At 42.2% G+C, this 21516-nt stretch overlaps 3 protein-coding genes across 6 annotated transcripts; all 3 read left to right on the forward strand.

Annotated features, from left to right (window-relative positions):
- Positions 1 to 1213: 1213 nt before the first annotated feature.
- si:dkeyp-75b4.8 (lipopolysaccharide-induced tumor necrosis factor-alpha factor homolog) lies at positions 1214 to 7842 on the forward strand. 4 transcript variants are annotated; one of them, XM_041934418.1, is made up of 5 exons: positions 1214 to 1280; positions 3762 to 3927; positions 5132 to 5239; positions 5334 to 5538; positions 5656 to 7842. In XM_041934418.1, the coding sequence occupies exons 2-5, from the start codon at positions 3789 to 3791 to the stop codon at positions 5759 to 5761; spliced, it is 558 nt and encodes a 185-aa protein (XP_041790352.1). In that variant the 5' UTR covers positions 1214 to 1280; positions 3762 to 3788; the 3' UTR covers positions 5762 to 7842. The 4 variants fall into 4 exon arrangements, with proteins under 4 accessions (XP_041790352.1, XP_041790350.1, XP_041790353.1 ...); XM_041934416.1 differs by lacking the exon at positions 1214 to 1280 and adding an exon at positions 1316 to 1479 and having other exon boundaries at positions 5656 to 7841; XM_041934419.1 differs by lacking the exon at positions 1214 to 1280 and adding an exon at positions 1541 to 1685.
- Positions 7843 to 8051: 209 nt separating this feature from the next.
- zgc:136472 (uncharacterized protein LOC678514 homolog) lies at positions 8052 to 13242 on the forward strand. Its single transcript, XM_041934421.1, is given in 12 exon segments — positions 8052 to 8347; positions 8427 to 8627; positions 8708 to 8832; positions 8920 to 9057; positions 9327 to 9434; positions 10137 to 10160; positions 10162 to 10263; positions 10386 to 10583; positions 10677 to 10797; positions 11986 to 12167; positions 12633 to 12722; positions 12868 to 13242. Coding segments are annotated over 12 exon segments (1551 nt in total). The 5' UTR covers positions 8052 to 8169; the 3' UTR covers positions 12952 to 13242.
- A 1710-nt stretch (positions 13243 to 14952) lies between these two features.
- On the forward strand, positions 14953 to 20879 carry LOC121604568 (synaptogyrin-3-like). Its single transcript, XM_041934119.1, has 4 exons — positions 14953 to 15083; positions 17168 to 17402; positions 18228 to 18373; positions 20652 to 20879. Exons 1-4 carry the CDS (start codon positions 14979 to 14981, stop codon positions 20877 to 20879), a joined length of 714 nt encoding a protein of 237 aa, XP_041790053.1. The 5' UTR covers positions 14953 to 14978.
- The last annotated feature ends 637 nt before the right edge of the window (positions 20880 to 21516 follow it).

Genomic DNA, 21516 nt, shown 5'->3' on the forward strand with positions numbered 1-21516 from the left:
ATCCAAACCTGGCGGAACCTAATCCAAACGTATTTGTCCTTGCAGCTCGTCCAGTTTAGCATCTTTGTCTCTGTAATGATGCCCACCATTTGCTTCTTTTTTATCACTGCAAGCTCGTCCTCACAAACTAACCGAGACACTAGCTTGTCTTTCACTTCAACAAAAAAAAAACAACGGTTTGTCCGTTTCTATTGGAAAACGCGACACTACGCATCCGTTTTTGATTTGTTTACTGGCGCCATGATTCATTGACGTAATATCAACGGCGACGTGTGTTGCGTTCAGGATCACTCGGAAAAACGCAAAACCTACTATTTGATGTTAGTGCATAGCAGTAACTAGCTAGCTGGCTAAATCAGGTAGCGTTTTTTGCACTTGCTAACTCAAGTGACAACTCGCGTGATTAGCTAAGAGGGCGGTGACAGCACTACTGTCATAAAAAGTGACATGAAATTAAAAGTGGCACAAAATAAAAATGGCATTATAAAGTAAAAACAGACTTTTAAAAATAAGATGAGTTATAATAATTGCTTCAGTTGTTTCACAAATCATCTGATTTGTAATCAATATTTTCATGAGATTATTTCACAACTATTTATTTATTTATTCAATACTGAACACAGTTGTGCTCCATATCTCACAATGATATCACGGTGTGTTATGAGACATTTATACAGTGCTTGTATATATATAAAGAGTTGGCTGTTTTCACTTTCACCATGCAAAAGAGAGTGAATTAGTCCCATTGGACCACCCTGTATAAAAAAAAGGTTGAATTAATAAATGAAAAAGGCTTTAGCATAAAAAATCATAAAGAAATTATAAAGAACTGCCATACTGCCTTTTTTAAATACCCAGTGATTACAGTATACTGTGCTTGTGTAACATATTATAAACTAAAAATAATCACAGGAAATAATTTGCTGGTGCTAATACTTTGCATAGTTATCCAGAAAATACTTTTATATTCATGTATTTGATTCTTTTCTTCATTTATTCATAAATAAAATAATGTATATATACTGTCTTGGCAATTGCTGGACTGTAAATAACCAGTGAATGAGTTTGCATTTAGGCAAGAGGTGACTCTCATGAGGGAGGCTGGCAAAGTAGGTGAGTTTGAGCAAGGTAAACAGGTAAAGAGGGTTGGTTTTCTGTCTATGGGAAGCAAAATGTTTCTAATTCCAGGGGAAAACAGGTTCAACAGGCTGCGATGTCACAACTGTCACCAACATGGGACATGTTTCCTCCTGCCCACGGAGCTTCCTCATTTGTCCACGGTAAGACCACTGCTCAGATATATCTCACACATCGCACTGTTTAATTAGTGAAGGAGGACTACACTTTGCAGGCAGTATTTGGAGTTTGTTTGTGGTGGAGGCAGGTCTGTGCCTGTTTAGATCCGATACCAGGGCTTGGATGTATCTTGTTTACATAAGAGTCCCATGTGAGCGAGAATTTCTTGGCTGCCTTCAGCAGGTGTGTTTAATGGCTGATACAGTTGGTTTTAGGTGACATGTTGGCGAGAAAACACGTCTTGTGGTGAAGCGGAGAGGTGGAATGACAAGATTCAGGTTCACCTGTTTACATACTGCAATGACACAGTTATTTTGATCTTATAGTGAGTGTTAAACTGAGCATTTCAACTGTGTTCATCTGAAAGTGAGTATGACCTCCTTAAAAAGGTAGATACTTCATATATTCTCTCTGAACCTACTATACTTTTTTAGCAGTGTATATACAGTGATCTAGATTTTCATATTTTACTTATTGTTTACAGTAACTTGTACAAGACAAGGAGATGAAACTACCCACATTTTTATTTTGAAGGCAATTGAGAATGAAATGCCATCACGGTATGTGAGTGTTATACTGAAGAAATACAGGCTATGTGTGTGTGTGTTTTGCTTTGACACTGTCACTTTAAACCTCAGCTGCTCTGATAAAAACAGACTGGTGATCTCCTGCGTACCTCTCTATTGTATTAGTGGAGGGAGGAGGCGACACCACTAACTCCTACAAGAGAATCACAGCTGCAGATCTGACTGCAGCAGTGTGAACATCACACAGCTTGAAGTACAGAGAGACTGAGATGTGACTTTTTCCCTCCCAACTGTGCACATACACACTGGGCTGATAAAAAGAAGCAGTGGTGCCAGTTAGAGATGGTAGTGATAATACAGATCAGCAGAGGTGGAAGACATATTCAGATACTTTACTGAAGTAAAAGTACTGATACCACACTGTGAATATACTCCGCTACAAGTATTATCAACCAAATTTACTTCAAGCATCGAAAGTAGAAGTACTCACCATGCAGTAAATTGTTGCCCGTCACTGTTTTATAATTATATGTGATGTTTTTGGATTAATATTACATCCATGTGTATGTTGCATTTTACTGCTGTAGATGTTTACGGTTGAGCTCATTTTAACTACTTTATATACTGTTCGCTAGTTTAATCTACAGCAATGCATAATATTCTATGAGATCATCACATGTTTACGACGTCACTGTGCAGTACAAACCAGGTATCTCTAAAACGGCAACTTTTCATGAGTTCAGAAAACAATAACATAATCCAAGAGGTTTTAAAACTGATTATTTAGTGTAAGAAGTAAGAGAATTTTCTCAACCCATAAAGGAGCATGTCATCCTTCAGTTTATTACAAAAAATAAAAATCAGGACATTTGGGGATTCCTAGTTTCCACAGGACATGATTATCAGTATGATCAAATGTAATCTGAAAACTAAAGCTGTCAGTGCACCACTTGCCTCTGAGGTGTCATGGAGTAGAAGTGCAAAGCTGCATTAAATGGAAATAATCAACTACAGTACTTGAGTAAATGCAAATCTACTGTCTGTAAATCTACAGACCAGTAGATTACAGGTACGCTGACAGCTGGGATGATAACATGTTGCAGAAAGAGAATAAGAAAGCACTTGATGGAGGACATACCTCCACGATAAGAACAGAAAATAGACCTACATCATATGATTGACCATCACATGTTTCTGATTATTTTTATTCGATAAAATGCAGTAAAATGTTCAAAGACATCCTGTTAGGAAAGCCTTCTTCTCCAATCAGATCTGGATTTACCCCAAAAACAGATCGCTTGTTGTTTGACAAGATAATTTTAACTTAAGGTCCTTTTACAACCTTTTTTTCTGTAGCTTTAAACTTCATCTCACTTCATCAGTGGATGGAGTTTGCTCAGTTTTCAACAGATTGAATGAAAACCAGAAACACAACTTTGGCTGACTATGAACGCATCAGCAGATGGTTGTGTGTCAGGGGGAGATGGTCTCCGGTCAGTGGAGATGTGAATGGCCTCCTTGATCTTCCTCCGGCCGGCCACTGACTCCACAGTGACTTTGACTTTCTGACGGGTTTCCGGTATTCATTCAGTCTCTTGACATCTGAGCAAATCACACCTGCTGACGAAGGCTGTGAGACGTGGCTAAAAACTTGAGAAAAAGCTAGAAAATACATTGAGTTACAATGATTCTTGTCAAGACCAACTACCGCTTCCAAAGTTAAGAATGAACTTTGATGCTAAATCTGTGGTTCCTTATGTTTGCAGCCAATTTCATTAAAATAGTTACACGTTCTTTATATCCTACTAAGTTAAAAACAGGCCCAACATTTAATCATGAAGAAAAAATAATGCAAATAGGAAAACACCTGTTTTCTTACACTAAATACCAGCGTGTGTCTTATATATGAATCATCTGCTGCCTCCTCTTCATCACTAGCTTCCTGTTTGACTGGATGATCTCCTGATGGAACCCCCTTCATATGAGGAGGCCCGTCTCCACCCTCCGGCTCAGGGCACACAAGCATTCAACATCCTTCCTCCCCCCTCCTACGACGCCTCCTTCCCCTCCCCCTCAACACCTCCCCCCACCTATGGAGAAGCAGGTAAGATACAATCTTGCTGGTTCCTCTTTCACAGCTCATCAGGTGGCACTGTGAACACATCCACACTAAACCTGTGTTTTTCTCTCCCCATCACTGAGCTGTCTGACAGCGTACAGAAGGGATTAATGTGAAAATGCCTGCGCTGTGTTTTAATCACATAATCCTGCTCAGACAAATGCTACGGCCATGCGCATTCACATATGCTGGACGTGCACATGCACACCTGCAGTAGCAGCACGATAAGATGCAGAATTTACCTGCAAAACAGCTGCTAGCATAGAGAGTCAGGTCAACAACATCCACAATTCCTTATCCATGTTGAATTAATTAATTAATTAATCAAGGCTGATGCTGTTTGATTTCTTCTTGAGAAGGGTCATGTGATGGGGGTGTGGCCAATCAAGTGTCTGCATCATTGTTGCCAAAAGTCTGTTTCCACCTGTCCAACAACAACACAATCCCAGTTGCACCTTTTAAGGTGAAAACATATTAGTGTGGATGTAGCCAAAGTCATGGACTATGTGTCAATAACGTGAAGAAGCTAACTTTCTTTATTCTACTGTCTTTAATCTAAAATGTCAGTGCAGCTGATCACAGTGCAGCTGTTGCCATATTTGTGTTCATTTTTCTTCTTCAAGTGGGACCAATGACTGACAACATGATGCTTCTCTTGATCGCCCCCTGGTGTCATGATTGACAGCTAAACCTAACCTGTGATTGAGTCTGTCGGTGTCTGGGCAGGATCTCGATATTTCCCCCCCTCCCCCCCAGCAGCAATTGTATCCGGGATAATTTGTACAGTGGGAGGAAGTGGAGACGCAGCATCCATCTTTATTTACAGTCAATGAGTGGGACAGACCACCACCTGACTGAACCATTATTTTATGGTCACAAAGTTTTCTAACAAGTATCTGCACAAATAAGATTAAAGACAGTAACGCTGCTCTGTATTCAGTTATATTACAATCTAAAATCACACTGTTTGTCTTCATAAGCTTACTGGCATGCAGCCCCCTACCCTTACCTGGCTGGCTGACATCTTTTTTTTTGTGAAAAACCCAAAAACAATGAAACACCTAACAGGTGTTTTAAGATTCACACACTCTGGAGGCCATTCTGGTAGCGTTTTGGGGGAGGAAGAATCCTGTTTTAGCCTGGACCAGCTTGATGTGGACATGCTCATAAGTATTTGTTTTTTTTCTAGTTACAATCCAGCCAGATCCTTTTCCTGTCCTGACTCCACCCAGGGTGCAAACCGCTGTGACATCACCTTCACACAACACTGGACTCATAATCCATCCACCTACACAAAGTATCCATCTTTACTATTAATAGCAAACATAATATTAGTCGTGGTTTTGTGCCTGATATCCTCCTCTGACCTTCCTGTGCCCTCTGATTTTCAGTCGGTGTAACAGCGTCTGTCAGCAGCAGACAGACTCAGCCGGTGGTGGTGACCCAGCCGCAGCCTGTTCCCATCTCACCGCCGTATCTGAGAGACGTCCCCGGTGTGGTCTGCTGCCCACACTGCCACCACGTTGTCACCACTAAAGTCACGTACCTGCCTGGGAGGGCGGCCTGGTGCATGTGTGTGCTTCTCACTGTGATGGGGTGAGACACACACACACACACACACACACACACACACACACACATTGAGAGTATTTAACATGCTAAACCAGCTAAACCGTCATCTGCCGTGTCTGCATGTGTGTGTGTCTGTTTCAGGTTGGTCTGTGGTTTCTGTCTGATCCCCTTCATGGTACGTGGCCTACAAGACGCACATCATTCCTGCCCTCAGTGCGGAAACCACCTGCACATATACACGAGATGACACGGCTAGGGAAGCAAGAGTGTGTTTAGGTGGTGTGTGATCTAAAGTTGTTACTGTAAATAATGAACAAGAGGAGCGGCTCATGCTGCAGGAGAAGTTTTTGCAGTTTTCCCCGTTTGAAAACTTCTTTTCAGTTGAATTTTCAGAAAATTCAAATTTTCAATCTTTGATATGATCTTTTGGACCGTATTCCATCTTTGACAGTTCAGATGTTTGGGTTGGGATGTTTTACACATTTCTGAACATTTTAAAGCATTCTCCACGAGCAGACAGGCATTTCTAATGCACAGAGGGAAACCAGGCAAAAACACGTTTCGCACTTTTGACCCTTTGTGTGAATGTATTTTTTGGGCTTTTAATTAAAATGAATGAGGAGGAAAAGAAAACTGGATCCATCCTGACACCATTTTGCCACGTGTGCAGGATACAGAGTTAACAGGTGCAGACAAAAGACTACACAAAGGGCAACAGAGGACATTTACGATCAACGAGATGATGTTCAGTTTGTTTTCATTTTGTTTTTCATGCTTCTGACATTTTGTTTTCTATATTTAAATAAGAAAAGAACAAACTCTTTGTTATTTCCCTTTATCTAATGCAGGTACAGCTAACATTCATGTTTGATGATGAGGGCGGAAACTTGTCCAGGCTTGAATGCCAGACATGATTTTCTTTGTTAGAACGAACAAAGCCTGTTGAAAAACACGCAGACTTGACATGCTTTAATTTATTTTTCAGCATAATTGATCTTTTTAAAGGCCCTGGCACACCCACACCAGTGGCTTGAATCATTTTGACGGATTACACCTTTTCTCCGGACTGTGTGGGAGTTTACAGACTGCTCTACTGACAGCCCCCTCACTCTCCTGTTAGCTTTGTTGCACCTGTTCGGACAGCAACACCTTTATCATACTTACTAGCACATGTAGGACTTGGTGTATTTCCAGTTTATTGCACTGCCTGCTTCAGCATGAGCACATGAACACCTGTGTGAGTGCGCAGGGCTTTGAAGACAAAGAGGTACACAAGACAAGAACTTATATAAAGTCAGGATGGTTTTTTTTTAAATGTTTACCTTGTAAAGTTTATTCATATTGGTGTATAATTAGACTTATGATCACTTGAGAGACAAAACTGTGATTTGTAATCTAAAATTTATCTGGTAAAAAATGGTGGCTTTATATTATGAATTACTGTGATGCATAGTTTGGTATATCACTTACATTGTGTATAATTCCAGACAGAGAAGCTGTCACAAACCTCGTCACATCACATAGATTTATTTTCTATTTTTTTTGTGTTAGGCATCTTAACGAATCAGATCAGATACCAGCAGTGGTTTGAATTGGCTAAATGTATTATATTAGTTGAAAAACTGCCAGCCACAGAGGCTTTGCAGCCATGTTTCCAGTAGTTTGTTGACATGTGTCTCGTTCTTTTCACCTGTGTCATATCGGAAATTGCAACTCTGAGGCTTGTTTTTACACCCTGACTGCTTGTATGTACCGTCCAATAATCTCTGGTTTTTACATGAGATTTACACCAGGTTTTTGTATAAGATATAATGTGTTAATAAGTGAGATTTAGAGATGTTTTGTATACAAAGGCAGGCTTTGACAGAGCCAGGCTATTTGTTTCATTGTATTATATTCTATATGCTAATTCTATATGCTAAGCTAACCATCTCCTATCTACATCTACCAAGCAGACACTGTGTGAGAGCATGGTGTCAATCTTCTCATCTAACCCTCTGCACGAAAGCAAATACGTGTGTTTTAAAAAAGCTGAACTAGTGACGTGTACTCGATATGTACTGTGATTCAGAGCTGCTGTGAATACCAGGGACAGAAAACAGGGTGAAGGTTGAAGGATGTGTGCAGCGTCTGTGCTGTTGAGTCTCTGCACTCCGAGACAATGACTGATTAACGCACCTGCTTTACCTGTCGCCGTTGTGGCGCTCAGTATCAAAGCCAACTTGGACATCCTCTTTTTAAATCACAATGTTGTCATGTTATAATTTATCATTCTATCATGTTGATAGAGAAACAAAAATGGAATTAAAACGCATAAAGATGTAAAAATCTAACATCTGTGCAAGTGGGTGAATTTTGCATATGTACTGGTGGTGCTTGAGTATTATGTGTGTGTGTGCTCTTGTGCTTCCATTTTGACATTGTTCGTGCTAACAGTGTTAGGCAAAGGGCATTAAGATATTAGTGATATACTTATATGAACAGCAGGCAGCAGGACCCAGATAGGAAAGTTAATCAGCTACAGGCCGGTGGGCCTCGCCGCCAGATAACGAACGCATTCACAACTCGTATCAGCCCTTCCTTTCACCACTCCCTCCGTACCTCCCCGTCAAGCTTGTCCCAGTGTCCGGTTTGTCAGTCTGTGGGTGAGCCATCATGAGGAGAGCGTCGCTGCTGGGGGTGACGGCCCTGTGTCTCGCCGCGTTTGTCGCTGCTGACACGCGACCCGGCCGACAGGAGGACAAATCAACCCCCGAGGACGGAGTTCTACGGCTGAGGAAAGGAAATTTCGACAGGGCACTGAGAAAACATAAGCAGCTGCTGGTGCACTTCTGTGAGTTACACACAAAGACTAATTTTGAAAGTGTCAGCATGTCTTCATTTATACTCACTTGCTGTGTGTCTGCTTCTAGATGCACCCCTGTCTGGAGAAGGCCATCAAGTCTTAGCAGCGTTCAAAGGTGCTGCTGCAGAGCTTCAGGGGTCAGAGGTCAAACCGGCAGTGCTTGATGTGACAGAGGAGAAGGAGCTGGCTAAGGAGCTCAACGCGACCGGCCTTCCTGCAATCAAGCTGTACCTCTCAGGAGATAAACACAACCCTGCAGAGTGTCCCGGTACGAGGAAATAACACATAGCATTTACTTTAAACGTGCAGTGAGTGAACATGATTTGTTTTTCCTGGTTTGCGAGTCAGTTCCTCGGAGCTCTGCCTCCATCTTGACCTGGCTGAAGAGGAGGGCGGGGTCTGCTGCTGACCTCGTCGCTGACCTTAGCCAATCAGAGGCCTCAGAGGAACTGACGGTGGTCGGATTCTTCAAGGTGGGCACCAGCTGTTCGATTTTCCAGCTTCTCATTAGTGTTGTGACTGTAATCAGCGGTCTGAGTGACAACTTAACGTGTGCGTAGGAGCTGAACTGCGAGTACGTCCAGGTGTTCTACGCCGCAGCCATCGACCTCCCTGATGTAAGCTTTGCTGTGACACAGGACGATCAAGTTATCAGCAAATATGGCCTCCCACATGATGTTGTGCTGCTGCTGAAAAGGGTACTTTAAACACAGCATACAGCAGAAACAAACACACACTCCGGACAAATGGCTGTACGTGTCTGTGTACTGTTTGTGTCTGAGTTTTCTTAGTTCTTACTGATTTACATTTCCGGGCATTTCGGATGCAAGACGTGGGATTTAAATCATTAAAGTATCGCACCAAGCTGGCTGAAAGCATTAATATGCAGCAGTTTAAGACCAGACGCTCATTTCATTCTTACCTCTGTGTGTGTGTGTGTGTGTGTGTGTGTGTGTGCATGCTGCAGTCTAAGCTCATCCTGGCTTACAAAATGATGCCTCAGACATCCAAAGAGGAGCTGATCATTTTTATCACCGTCTACCAGATGGACCCAGTCACTGAGTACACCGGAAAGGTCGAGTATTAGACGAATTGTATATTTTCACACACGTACGACTGTTAAACTCCAAGTTTGCAGAAGCTTTGTGGGTATTTTGTATTCAAACTGCCTGAGCTGGGTTACTCCACTATGTTAATATGCTGAGAATTTCTATATTGTTTTAAACATGTGATAAAACACAAATACTAACACACCGACTATGATAACAGTAAGATGACCAGCTGATCTCAGCGCTGTGTGCGTGGAGAACAGATCTAAGTGGCGCCATGCACGACATTGGTCAGACTGCTATAGAGGAAAGTCGCTCATTTTCTTCCTGCTCTGACTCCTTCACGCTGTTGATTATGTGATGAAACTGATCAAATGTTTGCTAGAATGATCACAAGCAGCAGGTTTAAATCTATACAATGCAACACATTCCTACTTGTGTTGCAGACAGGAAGTTAAAAGACAAAATAATGGCGTCGGAGCACTTCCTTGTTATTGTAAAATGTAAATTTAATAAGAGATGAGTCTTTGAAACTGAAGCATTGTGTTGTTTTGTATCATTTTGTATTATTCCTATAGATATAACATGCACACCATGAACGACCAACACTGAAAAACTAAACAAAAATACAAGTAGACATTCTTTGTCTTCTTTCATCTTTTTATTGTGTCAAACAGCTGCTTCATATTATTAATGGAGACATATCGATGTCATTGTGTCTCTTGCAGACAGCCACTCAGATTTTAACATCCGCCTGTGTTGAACCACGCCCTCCTGTTTGCCAACAAGAGCTCTGCTGACTTTAAAGAGATCTACTTTGCCTTTAACAGAGCTGCAGAGGCCTTCAGGCTGAAAGTGGGAACCAGAAACACAGAGATTATTTCAAAGAGCAACACTGCAACACATAATAATTACAACAATAATAATCTAGTTGGACACTGTTGGAGTATTTCACCTGTGCATGTGTGTGTATTCAGATTTTGTTTGTGTGGGTGAACGTGGACGAGCCTCGGAATGGCAGGCTGATGGAGTACTTCCAGGTTCGGGCGTTCGAGGCTCCTCTCGTCCGACTGGTCAACCTGACAGACCATGTGACCTATCACCTGCCCTCTGACACTCTGGATGTAGAGAGCATAAAAAAATTCTGCCAGTCCTACCTAGAGGGCACGGCTAAGGTAACGCTCACCCTCACCTGACGTGCGATGCATAACAGGAGGTGGAGAAACAGCTTCACCTGATATGTGTTTGCCTGCGTGTTAATGTAACAGCCTAAGATGCAGAGTGAGCCGATACCTGAGGGATGGGACAAACGGCCGGTGAAGGAGCTGGTGGGAATGACTCTGGAGAAAGTCGCCTTCAACCCCAACAAGACTGTTTTTGTCCTGTTCTGTATGTAAATACTCTCTTCATTTAAAAACACGCAGTGAGCTTGGACTTGGGGTTTGCAGGTAAAAAGACGTCTGGGGTCACCTGAGGTCATACTGGGCTAAAACATGTTGGTCACATAAGCATTATTTTAAAAGCATTTAAAACCTGCAGTTAATATCTCATATTATCAATGGATAAAATAACTAGATTCTTTACTTTTTCCATTTGCACTCACTGCTCTCATTAACACCGATCTCAAAGGCAGCTGCAGAAAAAGACAAAGTTAGCGACTAACTGGTGAACATAGTGGAGCATTTAGCAGCTAAAGAGCCAAATATTCTCCTCAAGAGTGGGTGGAGACCAAAACAAAGCTAAAAGGAAACGGAAAATTGGATTTACATTTAGTAGCTTAATAAATGCTAATGATGCTCCATGTGTGCTGCATGTGTGAACAGAGAACTGCTTGCTAAAATGTTTGGCACAATAATTAATAAGGGCCCAATGAAATCTTTGGCAATTTTTTCCAGATGCTGTTTTATTCTTTCCCAAATTTTCCCTTTGAATTCTTCTGAATTCTGAGTTTTACGATTTAAGCACATTTTGTCGCCAGAAACAGTGTCTCGTCATGTGGTGGATGAATAAAACATCAACAATTCAACAAGAAAACATTTGAGATTCAATGAACATGAATGAATTTGACGTAACACAACATATTTTTTATCAGATGGGTCTTCTTCAGGACAGCCTCCATATGCAGCTCACTGGATAAGCAGATCTGATGGGGGCTGATCTGACGTGTGTCCGTGACATTCTGTGTTTTACAGTTAAATGCGTTATTATTATCAAGTTCTGCGATTCCATTCATGTTTTCTGCATCATGGAAACCACAGAGCCCTACTTAATGAGGTGATAATATGTCCATCCTGTGTTTTCAGCATGTTTTGTTGGCCCCAATTGGCTAAAAAAAATCAGTTAACTTAAACAACCTACTAAACTTGCCCCTAGATGTCATGTGACCTTCAAATCAACAAATCCATGCTTCCTGCTTCGCACTGCTTTTTATTAGTGTCTGCTTTCATTGTTTTCTCTGTGCTCTCCTGGCTTTAAACTCTTGATGGCGCTGTTTGCGTTTGTTGCTGCTTGTGCTCACCACCTGCACTTACAATGGAAATTAAATGAATACAGATCTATATCAAATGTGTATTTCAGATCTTCCCTACAGTCAGCAGTCCCGTGCTCTGTTTCCGCTGTGGGAAGAGCTAGCCGAGGCCTTGAAGGAGCGAGAGGACGTGGTTGTCGCTCGCATCGACGCCTCAGCCAATGACATCAACATATCGATGCAGGGCACCTACCCGTCACTCTGCCTGTTCCCTGCTCTATATGCTGAAAGAGTATGGAGCATCTGATTTTTTGAAGTGTTTTGAGTGATATATACTTTTTCTGTTATTTTGTCCAACCCACATATGGATGCATGCTCAGGACCCCTTTGGCGACCCTGTTTTACTTGCAAGAAGCTTTATTTTGAAAGTCTAAGTGGATGTTGTGTATTTGTTATTGGTAACTGGTCCAGAGCTGTGCAAATAAACAATGATGCTACGGGGGTTCCCAGTGGCTTTAAATGTGACACCAAGGGTTCTGACCAATTCCAATTCACTAACCTGTTAACCTGTTTAGGGGTTTCTTTACAGAAATAAGAACATACTGTGTAAATGAGGATAGATGCATATTGTAATGTATTTCCTTGTGAGTTTTATGCATTAAAGACAAATGAAAGATGGAAAGTTTGGGATTACATATGTTATACCTGCTCTGTGGAGGTAATAATGTTCAGTATCTGATATCTGTGCTGCTGTCAGGTGGTGTTTTACCCTGGGAAGAGGAAGCTGAAGGACCTGATTAAGTTTGTAAATAAAGAGATGGAGAAAGCCAAAAAAGACAGAGTTAAGGTAAATGATCTCCTTCATTACTCCCAACACTACTGCAGTGTTTTCCATTTATTTGACTGTGTGTGTGTGTGTGTGTGTGTGTGTGTGTCTGAGAGCTGCTTTTCTTTGTCTGTTAAAAATAAATGTCTTTCTTTTGTGTCTCCAGGAGGATGAAGACAGGAGAGAGTACATTGAGGCCATAAAAGCTGAAGAGGCAAAAAAAGCCAACAAAACGAAAGACGAGCTTTAATCCAAAGAGGGGGAGCGAAGAGTGTGTGTGTGTGTGTCTGTGTGTGTGTGTGTGTGTCTCTAAACACAGATCTGGTTTTATCTACTCAACCAAGCCGTCATGAACCATCTGTCCAATCACATCCTATAAAGTCTTCAGTGAAACTTTTTATTTATTTATCCTCAGTGGGTCTCTGTCGTTGTCACGTTGATCACGAGGATTCAGACTTGACGCAGACTTGATGTTGACTTCAACTAAGCCAAAATAATCCTTCACGTATAACTGTGGACTAATAAATAATAAAGACCTTGAGCAATACATCAGTATGGTCGATATTACATTCATCCCACACACACTTTCCTGGTTATAAAAAATACTAACACACCTGATGTGTATTAATCCACTGATGAAAATAGTCCTCAACAAATTAACAGTTTACTCTCATAGGAGTAACTTTTGCTAAAATTTACATTTCCCAGGACCGATCATGGACTATATACAACATGGATGTAGTCTCTGTGATGTCACCCACAGGTTTCTGGAAGGTGGAGCATGGGTGGAGCTGAATAAGGTGGGTTGAATAAGCCTGGTTGCAGCTAGCTATTAATCAAAGTGGGCATGCCCATAATTATGCATAACAATAAGCCTGTACCAGGATGTAGACATGTTTATTTCTGCTGCTGGCATTTTAATGTGGGGGTCTATGGGGACTGACTCTTTTTTGGAGCCAGCCTCATGTGGCCATTCGAGGAACTGCAGCTTTTGGCACTTCTGGGTTGGTTTGATTTTTCATCCTTTAACGTTGCTGCTCCAGATTAATGCATTGTTGGATTTGTTATCTTTTGCAAAACAACCAGATGTATCATCAGCAGAAAAATATCGGTATTGGTATTGGCCTTACTGTTGTACCACAGATGAGTAAATATGGAGAAACAACTAAGTTACTGTAGATAAATATGCTATTGATATACAGTTAAAGCCATATGGTTTGCATATATCTAATATAGCCAACAATATTCTTGTGCCAAATGTATGCAAAATCAAAAATAGTCAATACTCAGAGCAATGACTTACTATGCAGGGCTGCATCTACTATCAGTCACACTATATTCTCTGAGAATTTAGGTCTATTAGCAGCATGAGGAAGGCTTATATTTGACAAGGGGGCAAAATGTACATCATGGATATTGTAATGGCCTTCAAAACATCAGAATGTGCTTGGAGCCGCGGCAGCCCCACGCTAGCACCCACTGGCTGCTCAAAACCATCGGAAATGCCAGCTTCGCCAAGGTCAAACTGACCCGACACATCCTCACCGGCAGAGAGAGGTGGCAAGTAAGATAACATACAAGACGCAGCTGAACCCAAACAGCCTTCAGAAGCTCTTCAGAGAAGTTAGAATAATGATGATCCTGAATCAACCCAGTATAGATTTTAGTCAAACAAAATATCTCCCACCAGAGTTAGCTGTTCCCAGCAGTGTGGCAGTATCAGCATTTAGATGTTAATATAGAGACATAAAAGTGAAGAATTTCAAATATTAACAACACTGTAGGGACTGTTTGGGGGGTTTAGGATCTGGCTACAGCCCTGCTGCTAAATCATTGGACAAAACTCTCAAAAGGAGTAAAACAAAATTAAAATTGAATTTCAATTTTACCTAAAATCTTTAGTTTGAACAACAGAATTTTGTAAAATGATCACAAACGGTTGTATCATCATGATATGGATCCACTGATAAATGATAATGTTGAAATATCAGCCCTTAATTTCTCCTTTTAATCTCTCCTTTTAGGAAAAATAAGAGAAGATGAAGAAAGAAAACATCCTCCTCATGAGCTTCAGATCTCAATAAAGAGAGTAAAACAGGGCTGAAGCCGAGGCGCGCACTGAGCGCAGACAGTCGGCTCCGCGCTGCAGCCTGTGATCCGCTCTGTGACGCGCTGTGACTTCACACGGAGGCTGGAGGAGGACGCCGCCGCTCCGCGCAGCTCTCACCGTCTCCCCTCGTTCTCTCAGCGGGCGCCAGGCAGCAGAAAGCCGGAGGGATGGATCCAGCGGGCGCGTACGGCGCCGGGAAGGCCGGGAGCGTCAACTTCGATCCGGTCGCCTTCTTCACGCATCCCCGGACCGTCCTCAGACTGATGTCGTGGGTAAGCCTCCTCTGCAACGTGTGGGTTGGCATCAATGGACGGGCCTACCTGCAGCCCCCCATCTCTCTGCCTCTCTCCCATTCACACTGTCTGTCTATCCAGCGCGGGCAGGATTCATATAAATCAGCAGCCTGTGTTTATTCAATGCTCAGCATCATCAAGAGTTAAATGTGTGCTGTGCTTTAAATTTCAGCTCGGTGTGATAAACAGAAATGTCTCTGCCTGCTGGAGCTCCAGCACCAGCGTCTCATTAGCATATGTTCATCCGGAGCCTCTTTGTGTCTGCTGAGCTCGTGTGAACGCTTTGGGTTTAACAGCTAACCTGAATGTGACACCTGTCTGTCCTGGCTGAGGTGTGATGCTGCAGCATTTCATGTGCACTGAAGGGACAGTTTGGTTTTCTGTGGCTGCCTGTCTGCGGACATTATTCAGTCCAGTTCAACAGAATCTGTCATGAACAATTTGCCAGAGCTTCTTAAAACAAAGCATCCAGACAGCAAAATCAAATACTGGAGAAAAAAAACAGGTCAAAGCAGTATTTCTATTTGATGCTACTTTGTACATCAAATCCCTCAGACTTGTGTACTTTTTACTTTTATTTGGCAACATTAGTTACTAGTTACTTTGCAGATTCAGATGCAAAATAGAAATCAAGTAATAAACTATCACATTAAATATATTAGTATGGATAAAGTTACAGTATATAGTTGAACTTAGTGGTGCCTTTATATGTGTGATATACTAATAAGATGAGCCATTCTGCATAATATACCTTTACTTTTGGTACTTAAAGTACATTTTGATACAAATCCTTTTGTACTTTTACTTCAGTAAGATTTTGAATGCTGTACTTTTACCTGCAGCAGAGTATTTTTACAGTGTGGTGTTGCTACTTTAAAGTTAAGATAAAGAAAAAGATCAGAATACTTCCTCCACCACTGCGGGTTAGTACAATAAAGGTTTAGTACATAAAACATGGAGACCTTAAACCAAATTTCTGTAGATAGAGATCATGGCTGCAACCAACAATTGTTTTCATTATCAATTAATTAATGGTTTTCTTGATTAAAATGTGAAAAAATAGTAAAAAATGCAACAATCCAAAAACCCAAAGATATTAAGTTTACTCTCACGCAAGACAAAGAATGGCAGCAAACTGAAATGTTAAGTAGGACTAAAACTCACAATTATTTTCATTATCTGGTAATGTGCCAATTATTTAGCTGCTATTACTAATTATTATTACAATTACTAATTGTTTGCTCTATAACTGTCCATCACAATCGACAAAAAGCTCAAGTTAATGCCTTCAGTTGTCTTGTTTAATCAGATCAACAGTCCAAAACATGAAGATATTCAATTTACAAGAGAAAAGCAGAACAAAATGAGGAATGCTTGACATTCTTGTCTGAAAAAAATGACTGAAAGGATTAATCAATTAATCAATCAACATTTTCTATCAGTTAGTCTCCTGTGTCAAAATCAAAGTTTGATATCATGTTTAATTAACATTTTATCAAATTATAACTGGACTAACTTGCTTAAAAACCTTGTTTTGGTGTTGTACATTGTATTGTCCTCTCAGACACAATGCCCATGGTTACTTGGGATGATCCACCGTTTAAACCTGCTACAGAGGACTGTTTCTAATATCTGCTGACAGTGAGGACTTTGGATTATCCACAGTAACCTGAAAATTGCCTCTGGAGAGACACACTGCGCTCAGTCTTTCTCAGCGGTGGAAAATAAAGAATCTCCACAAGTCAAACTGAAACTGTCTGCATGGCATGTGGGAAGATGTTTTGTAATTTGGGTGAACTGCCCCTTTGAGACATTGTGTTTGCTCTGTCTCACTACAACCATGCATACAGACACATATCACTTGGGTTAATTTGCATGAACTAACCCTTTGAAACTACACATACTCATAAGGCAGAAGTCTGTCATTGTGTCTTGAAGCAGTCTACGTACTGGTGTGTGTTTGTGGGACATGTATGGGGAATGAAAGGCATTTGCGCACCAGTGCGAGCTCATTCTCTTCCACCTGTGAGATAATAAACCAGCCTGCGTGTCTTTCCCTGCAGGTTTTCTCCATGGTGGTGTTCAGCTGCATCGTGAACGAAGGCTACATCAACATTGGCAGCGAGCGTCTGCTCTGCGTCTTTAACAACAACGCTGATGCCTGCAACTACGGCGTCACCGTGGGCGTGGCCTGTTTCCTCGGCAGCATCTTTTTCCTCGTCCTGGACGTTTACTTCCCCTCCATCAGCAGCATCAGGGACAGACGGCGCGCTGTCCTGCTGGACCTCATCTTCTCTGGTACATGTTCGGCGAATATCGTGGGCTGCTGCTGAACAAATATCATAAAATATGTAGAGAGAATTTTTAAAAAACAAGTTGCAAAAGGCAGCACATTTAAAAACTTTTACGTATATATATATTCGCTTTCCCGCCAAGAAATAGATGAGAGGATTGATACCATTTTCATGTCTGTACAGTAAATATGAAGCTATAGCCACCAGCTGGTTAGCTTAGCTTAGCGCAAACACTGTAAGCAGGGGGACACAGCTAGCCTTGCTGTATAACAAGATCAAAAGCCACCTATTAGCACCTCCAAAACTAGCAGGATGTATTCTTCCGGGCCTTCAGCGTGTTGCAGGTCTAGAAACACTCATGGTCCCCAGAGGTTAAACTGTAATAACTCTGGTGATCCCCTGACTTTTCTTCTAGCGCCATCATCAGTTCAAATTTTCAATTTGTACAATACTTCCCATTTATGACAAACCAAACCCAATGACACTCCCATCAGCCTCAGCTCTCCTCTGTGTTTACTGCTGATTGGCATATGTTAGCATGCTAGCATGCTGAGCGAAGATGGTTAACGTTATACCAGGGAATCATCACTATGTTAGCATGGTGAGCATATGTTAGCATTTAGCTCAAAGCAATGCTGTGCCTCAGAGAGCAGCATTAGAAAAAACTGTGTTATCTGTACCTGAAGTTAGTCAAGCAATGAAAACATATTTGAGAAAATAAAAGAAACAAAAGATATTCAAGTAAAAAAAAAGTTAGGAAATCCCTAAGAAGAGACTTAAAAAGGTGATGCACATTACCCTTTCCGACTCCTCTGTGTCCCGCCTCCAGGTCTTGCCAGCTTCCTGTGGTTTGTTGGCTTCTGTTTTCTCGCCAATCAGTGGCAGGCCACCTCTCCAGACGAGCTGCCGTTGGCCCAGGGCTCGGACGCCGCCCGAGCCACCATCGCTTTCTGCTTCTTCTCCATCCTCACCTGGGTCTGTATATTTCTACACGCGTGTGAACGTGTCCTCTGTGTGTGTGTTGTGCATCCGTGTGTGTTCATCGTCATGTCTGTGTGTATTTCAGGGTTATCAGTGTCTGCTGGCAATGAGCAGATTTAAGGGCATCTCCTTCATGGAGGACAAGCAGAGTCTCCTGCCTAAGAGCCCTGCCACCCTGTCTTTAGTCTGACACACACATACACACACACAAGCATGGTCAAAACATTTATTACTGGCTTTCTGGTTACAATGAAGTGTCAGTTTGCTACGAAAAATGATCACACATTGATCACAAAAGTTTTCGCTGCCTACGGATTTGTTTGTGGTTAACCTGCCTTTACTATAATGGATACTGTGATGAATTTGTGGGGCGGTGCTGGTCCGAAGGTTAGACTTCGATCCGCAGACCAGCAGGATAAATCTTTGCGGGGAAAGTGAAAGAGCGGCATTTGCACATCCTTCATTAAAACCACTAAGGTGCCCTTAACCTCCAGCTGCTCCAGTGCAGCCGCTCAGCAGCCGCTCAGCTGAGACTGCGGCTCTGCTGGACAGTTTCCAGGTGTGAATGTGTGTGACTGTGGAGGTGTGAACAGTAGGTTCCTGAGCCTGAGCTGCTCTCAGTTCTTAAATAAAAAAGGATTCCAGAAAACAGTGCAAGTCAGATAGAGACCGACTGATTTATCATCCATTGATAACTCAATGGAGCCTGTAAAACAATCTTACCGCGGAAGATATAGCAGCCATTCATCTCACTGTCAGAGGAAGTGGGAAGGTTTAGCTGTAATTGTGTCAAGGGTGTACAGCATGTTACAAAGTCTCTTTGAGTCTGTCAAGTCATTTTTCCCCAGTAGTCCTTTGTTAAATTATTCCAATATTCTTCTGTGGAGAATTTATAGCATGTGATAGAGAGTGAAATCAGTGTTCTTTTGACTTTGGCTCTTCTGTAGGAAACTGAATTTACACATGAAAGTCGGTTTGCACGTCACAACTCACTTTTAATGTTTTCTGGCTCTCTAACGTGCGAGAAAATGACCTGAGTGATGTCATGAGGGTCGTTGGAGGCTACTTACTTCAAACCAAAAATCTGCTGTAGAAACTGGGGGCATGGAGTTTGAAAGACGAGAGGATTTACTAAGCAACGGGGGTGTAATGCTATCAGATGCTCTCAAGATGCATTTTGGGAAATCAGGCCTCTTCTGCATGGATTTTCACTCTTCTTTTTTTTTAAATCTGTCTCTCGTGAGTCCTCCAGCTTTATCAAAGCACAACACTAAATCACTGGACTTTCCTTTTAAAAACAGCTGTGCGACGTGACCTAAACCTTTTTTGGTGCGCTCCTCCTTTCATTTTGAGGAACAGGTTTATGTAAAACCCCCTTTCCACTGCAGGAATATTACATTTCTGCTCTGTTCAGTTTCAGAGCTCCTGGAAATTTTGTCACTGCTCAGGACGTGATGGTAATTGGAAGTTCCAGGGAGTTATAGGAGATGTCCAACTGCTGCAGGCAAAAATGTGAAGGATTATGGCAAAATCTAGAAAGAAATAATGATCAGACTGAGTCCGGTGGAGAAAAGCACAAAGCTGTGAAGTGATTTGACACGCTGGATTCCACTTTGGGCTCCAGACTAGATTGTTCCAACACCTATTATGATGTAGATCCACATGCCCCAGGTTGTAAATGCTGTATAACGTGGATACTGAAGGAAGAAACTGGAACCAAACACGGGTCTTAAAAGTTTAGGTTAGGGGATCTCTAGATTAGTTTTTTAGCCAAATTGGAGGAATAGCTTTAATGATGCAACGTCATGTAGGTGACACTACTCTATACAGTATATTAGCCACAATATAAAATTAAATATTTAGAATAAATAGTTTAAAAAATACTACAGATCCAAGATGAAACTGAGAGAAGGGTGGGGCTGAGAGAAAAAGCTGCAAGTACAAATCCATCTGCTACTTCAGGACCATGGATTTATCAATACACGACACAGCTAGGCTACTAATATTTGCTTCCATGAAGGATCAGTGAGTCCGGCAGACTAGACTAACATGTCTGCCCCTGCTCTCTCTCTGCTATCAGGGGATGGACAGGGGGGATGGCAGGTTAACAAGGGGGATGCATTTTGGTCATTTTGCTAACAAGGGGGATGGCAACCCCCCTCGTATCACCTCCTGTCTGTAATAGTAGTCATGTGACTCTAATGCAAATCTGTGTGTAACTAACAGCCTCTGCAAATGTGTGTGTGCATTTGTGTGTGTGTGTTACTAACAGGCTGTACTGACGCTGAGCGCACTGCGGCGCTTCTTAACCGGCAGCAACACGAACTTGTTCACATGGCAACACCTGGACCCCGCCCCCAGCAACGCTCGAGCTACACCGTACCCTATCGCCAACGGAGCTACCATAGTAACCACCAACCCCTATCAAGCCCCGCCCTTCACTGAAACCCTGGACCCCCAGAAACTCACACAGCAGAGACCCATGGCCCCCGCCTTCTAGAGACAGACAGGCCGACAGACAGACAGAAAGAGGTGGCAGTTGAACGACACTGCGTACGACGCGGGCACGGACGACTTCCTGCCTCGCTGATTAGCGGCTTTCCATCCTCTCCTGGGGCTGGCGTGATTTTGGGTCACGTGATGTATGATCTATTTTTACCATGGCAACTGCTGGCTCAGCTTAGTTAGTTGTAACTCTCTGTGTCAAGAATACTGTCTTCTGCTCATGCACACACCCACTCACACACACAGATATCTACGCACGCAAAAACAGCTGTACTCACTCACACCTGGAAACAGATATACATGTACACCTGGAAACACGTGTATATACACCTGGAAGTACACACACACACACACGCACACCTTGACTGCATGTTCATATGGTGAGGTGCAGATTAACATAGATGTAGATCAGTGATGATGCTCCAGCTGCCTTATAAAGGGGTTCAAGGTCTTTTAGTGAAGGAAATATGGAGGATAGTGAAGCTGTGTTGCTCCATTTATCTGTCTTTTTTTGTCCTCAGTCAGTCTGACCAATCAAAAGCTGCCCTGCAGATCTGTGGCCTCCCATTGGCTGAAATTGAGATGGACAGGCAGCTTGACCAATAGATTGCGAGGAAACGAGTGAGGGTGGC

The sequence above is a fragment of the Chelmon rostratus genome, chromosome 3 (genome assembly GCF_017976325.1).
Source record: "Chelmon rostratus isolate fCheRos1 chromosome 3, fCheRos1.pri, whole genome shotgun sequence".
NCBI classification, from domain to species: domain Eukaryota; kingdom Metazoa; phylum Chordata; class Actinopteri; order Chaetodontiformes; family Chaetodontidae; genus Chelmon; species Chelmon rostratus.

Coding starts and splice junctions, on each gene's coding strand:
- si:dkeyp-75b4.8 (XM_041934418.1), top strand. CDS start 3,789: ATGGAACCCCCTTCATATGAGGAGGCCCGTCTCCACCCTCCGGCTCAG. Junction 5,240..5,333: donor AATCCATCCACCTACACAAA/GTATCCATCTTT, acceptor TCTGATTTTCAG/TCGGTGTAACAGCGTCTGTC. Junction 5,539..5,655: donor GTGCTTCTCACTGTGATGGG/GTGAGACACACA, acceptor TGTCTGTTTCAG/GTTGGTCTGTGGTTTCTGTC.
- LOC121604568 (XM_041934119.1), top strand. CDS start 14,979: ATGGATCCAGCGGGCGCGTACGGCGCCGGGAAGGCCGGGAGCGTCAAC. Junction 15,084..17,167: donor TCCTCAGACTGATGTCGTGG/GTAAGCCTCCTC, acceptor CTTTCCCTGCAG/GTTTTCTCCATGGTGGTGTT. Junction 17,403..18,227: donor GCTGGACCTCATCTTCTCTG/GTACATGTTCGG, acceptor TCCCGCCTCCAG/GTCTTGCCAGCTTCCTGTGG.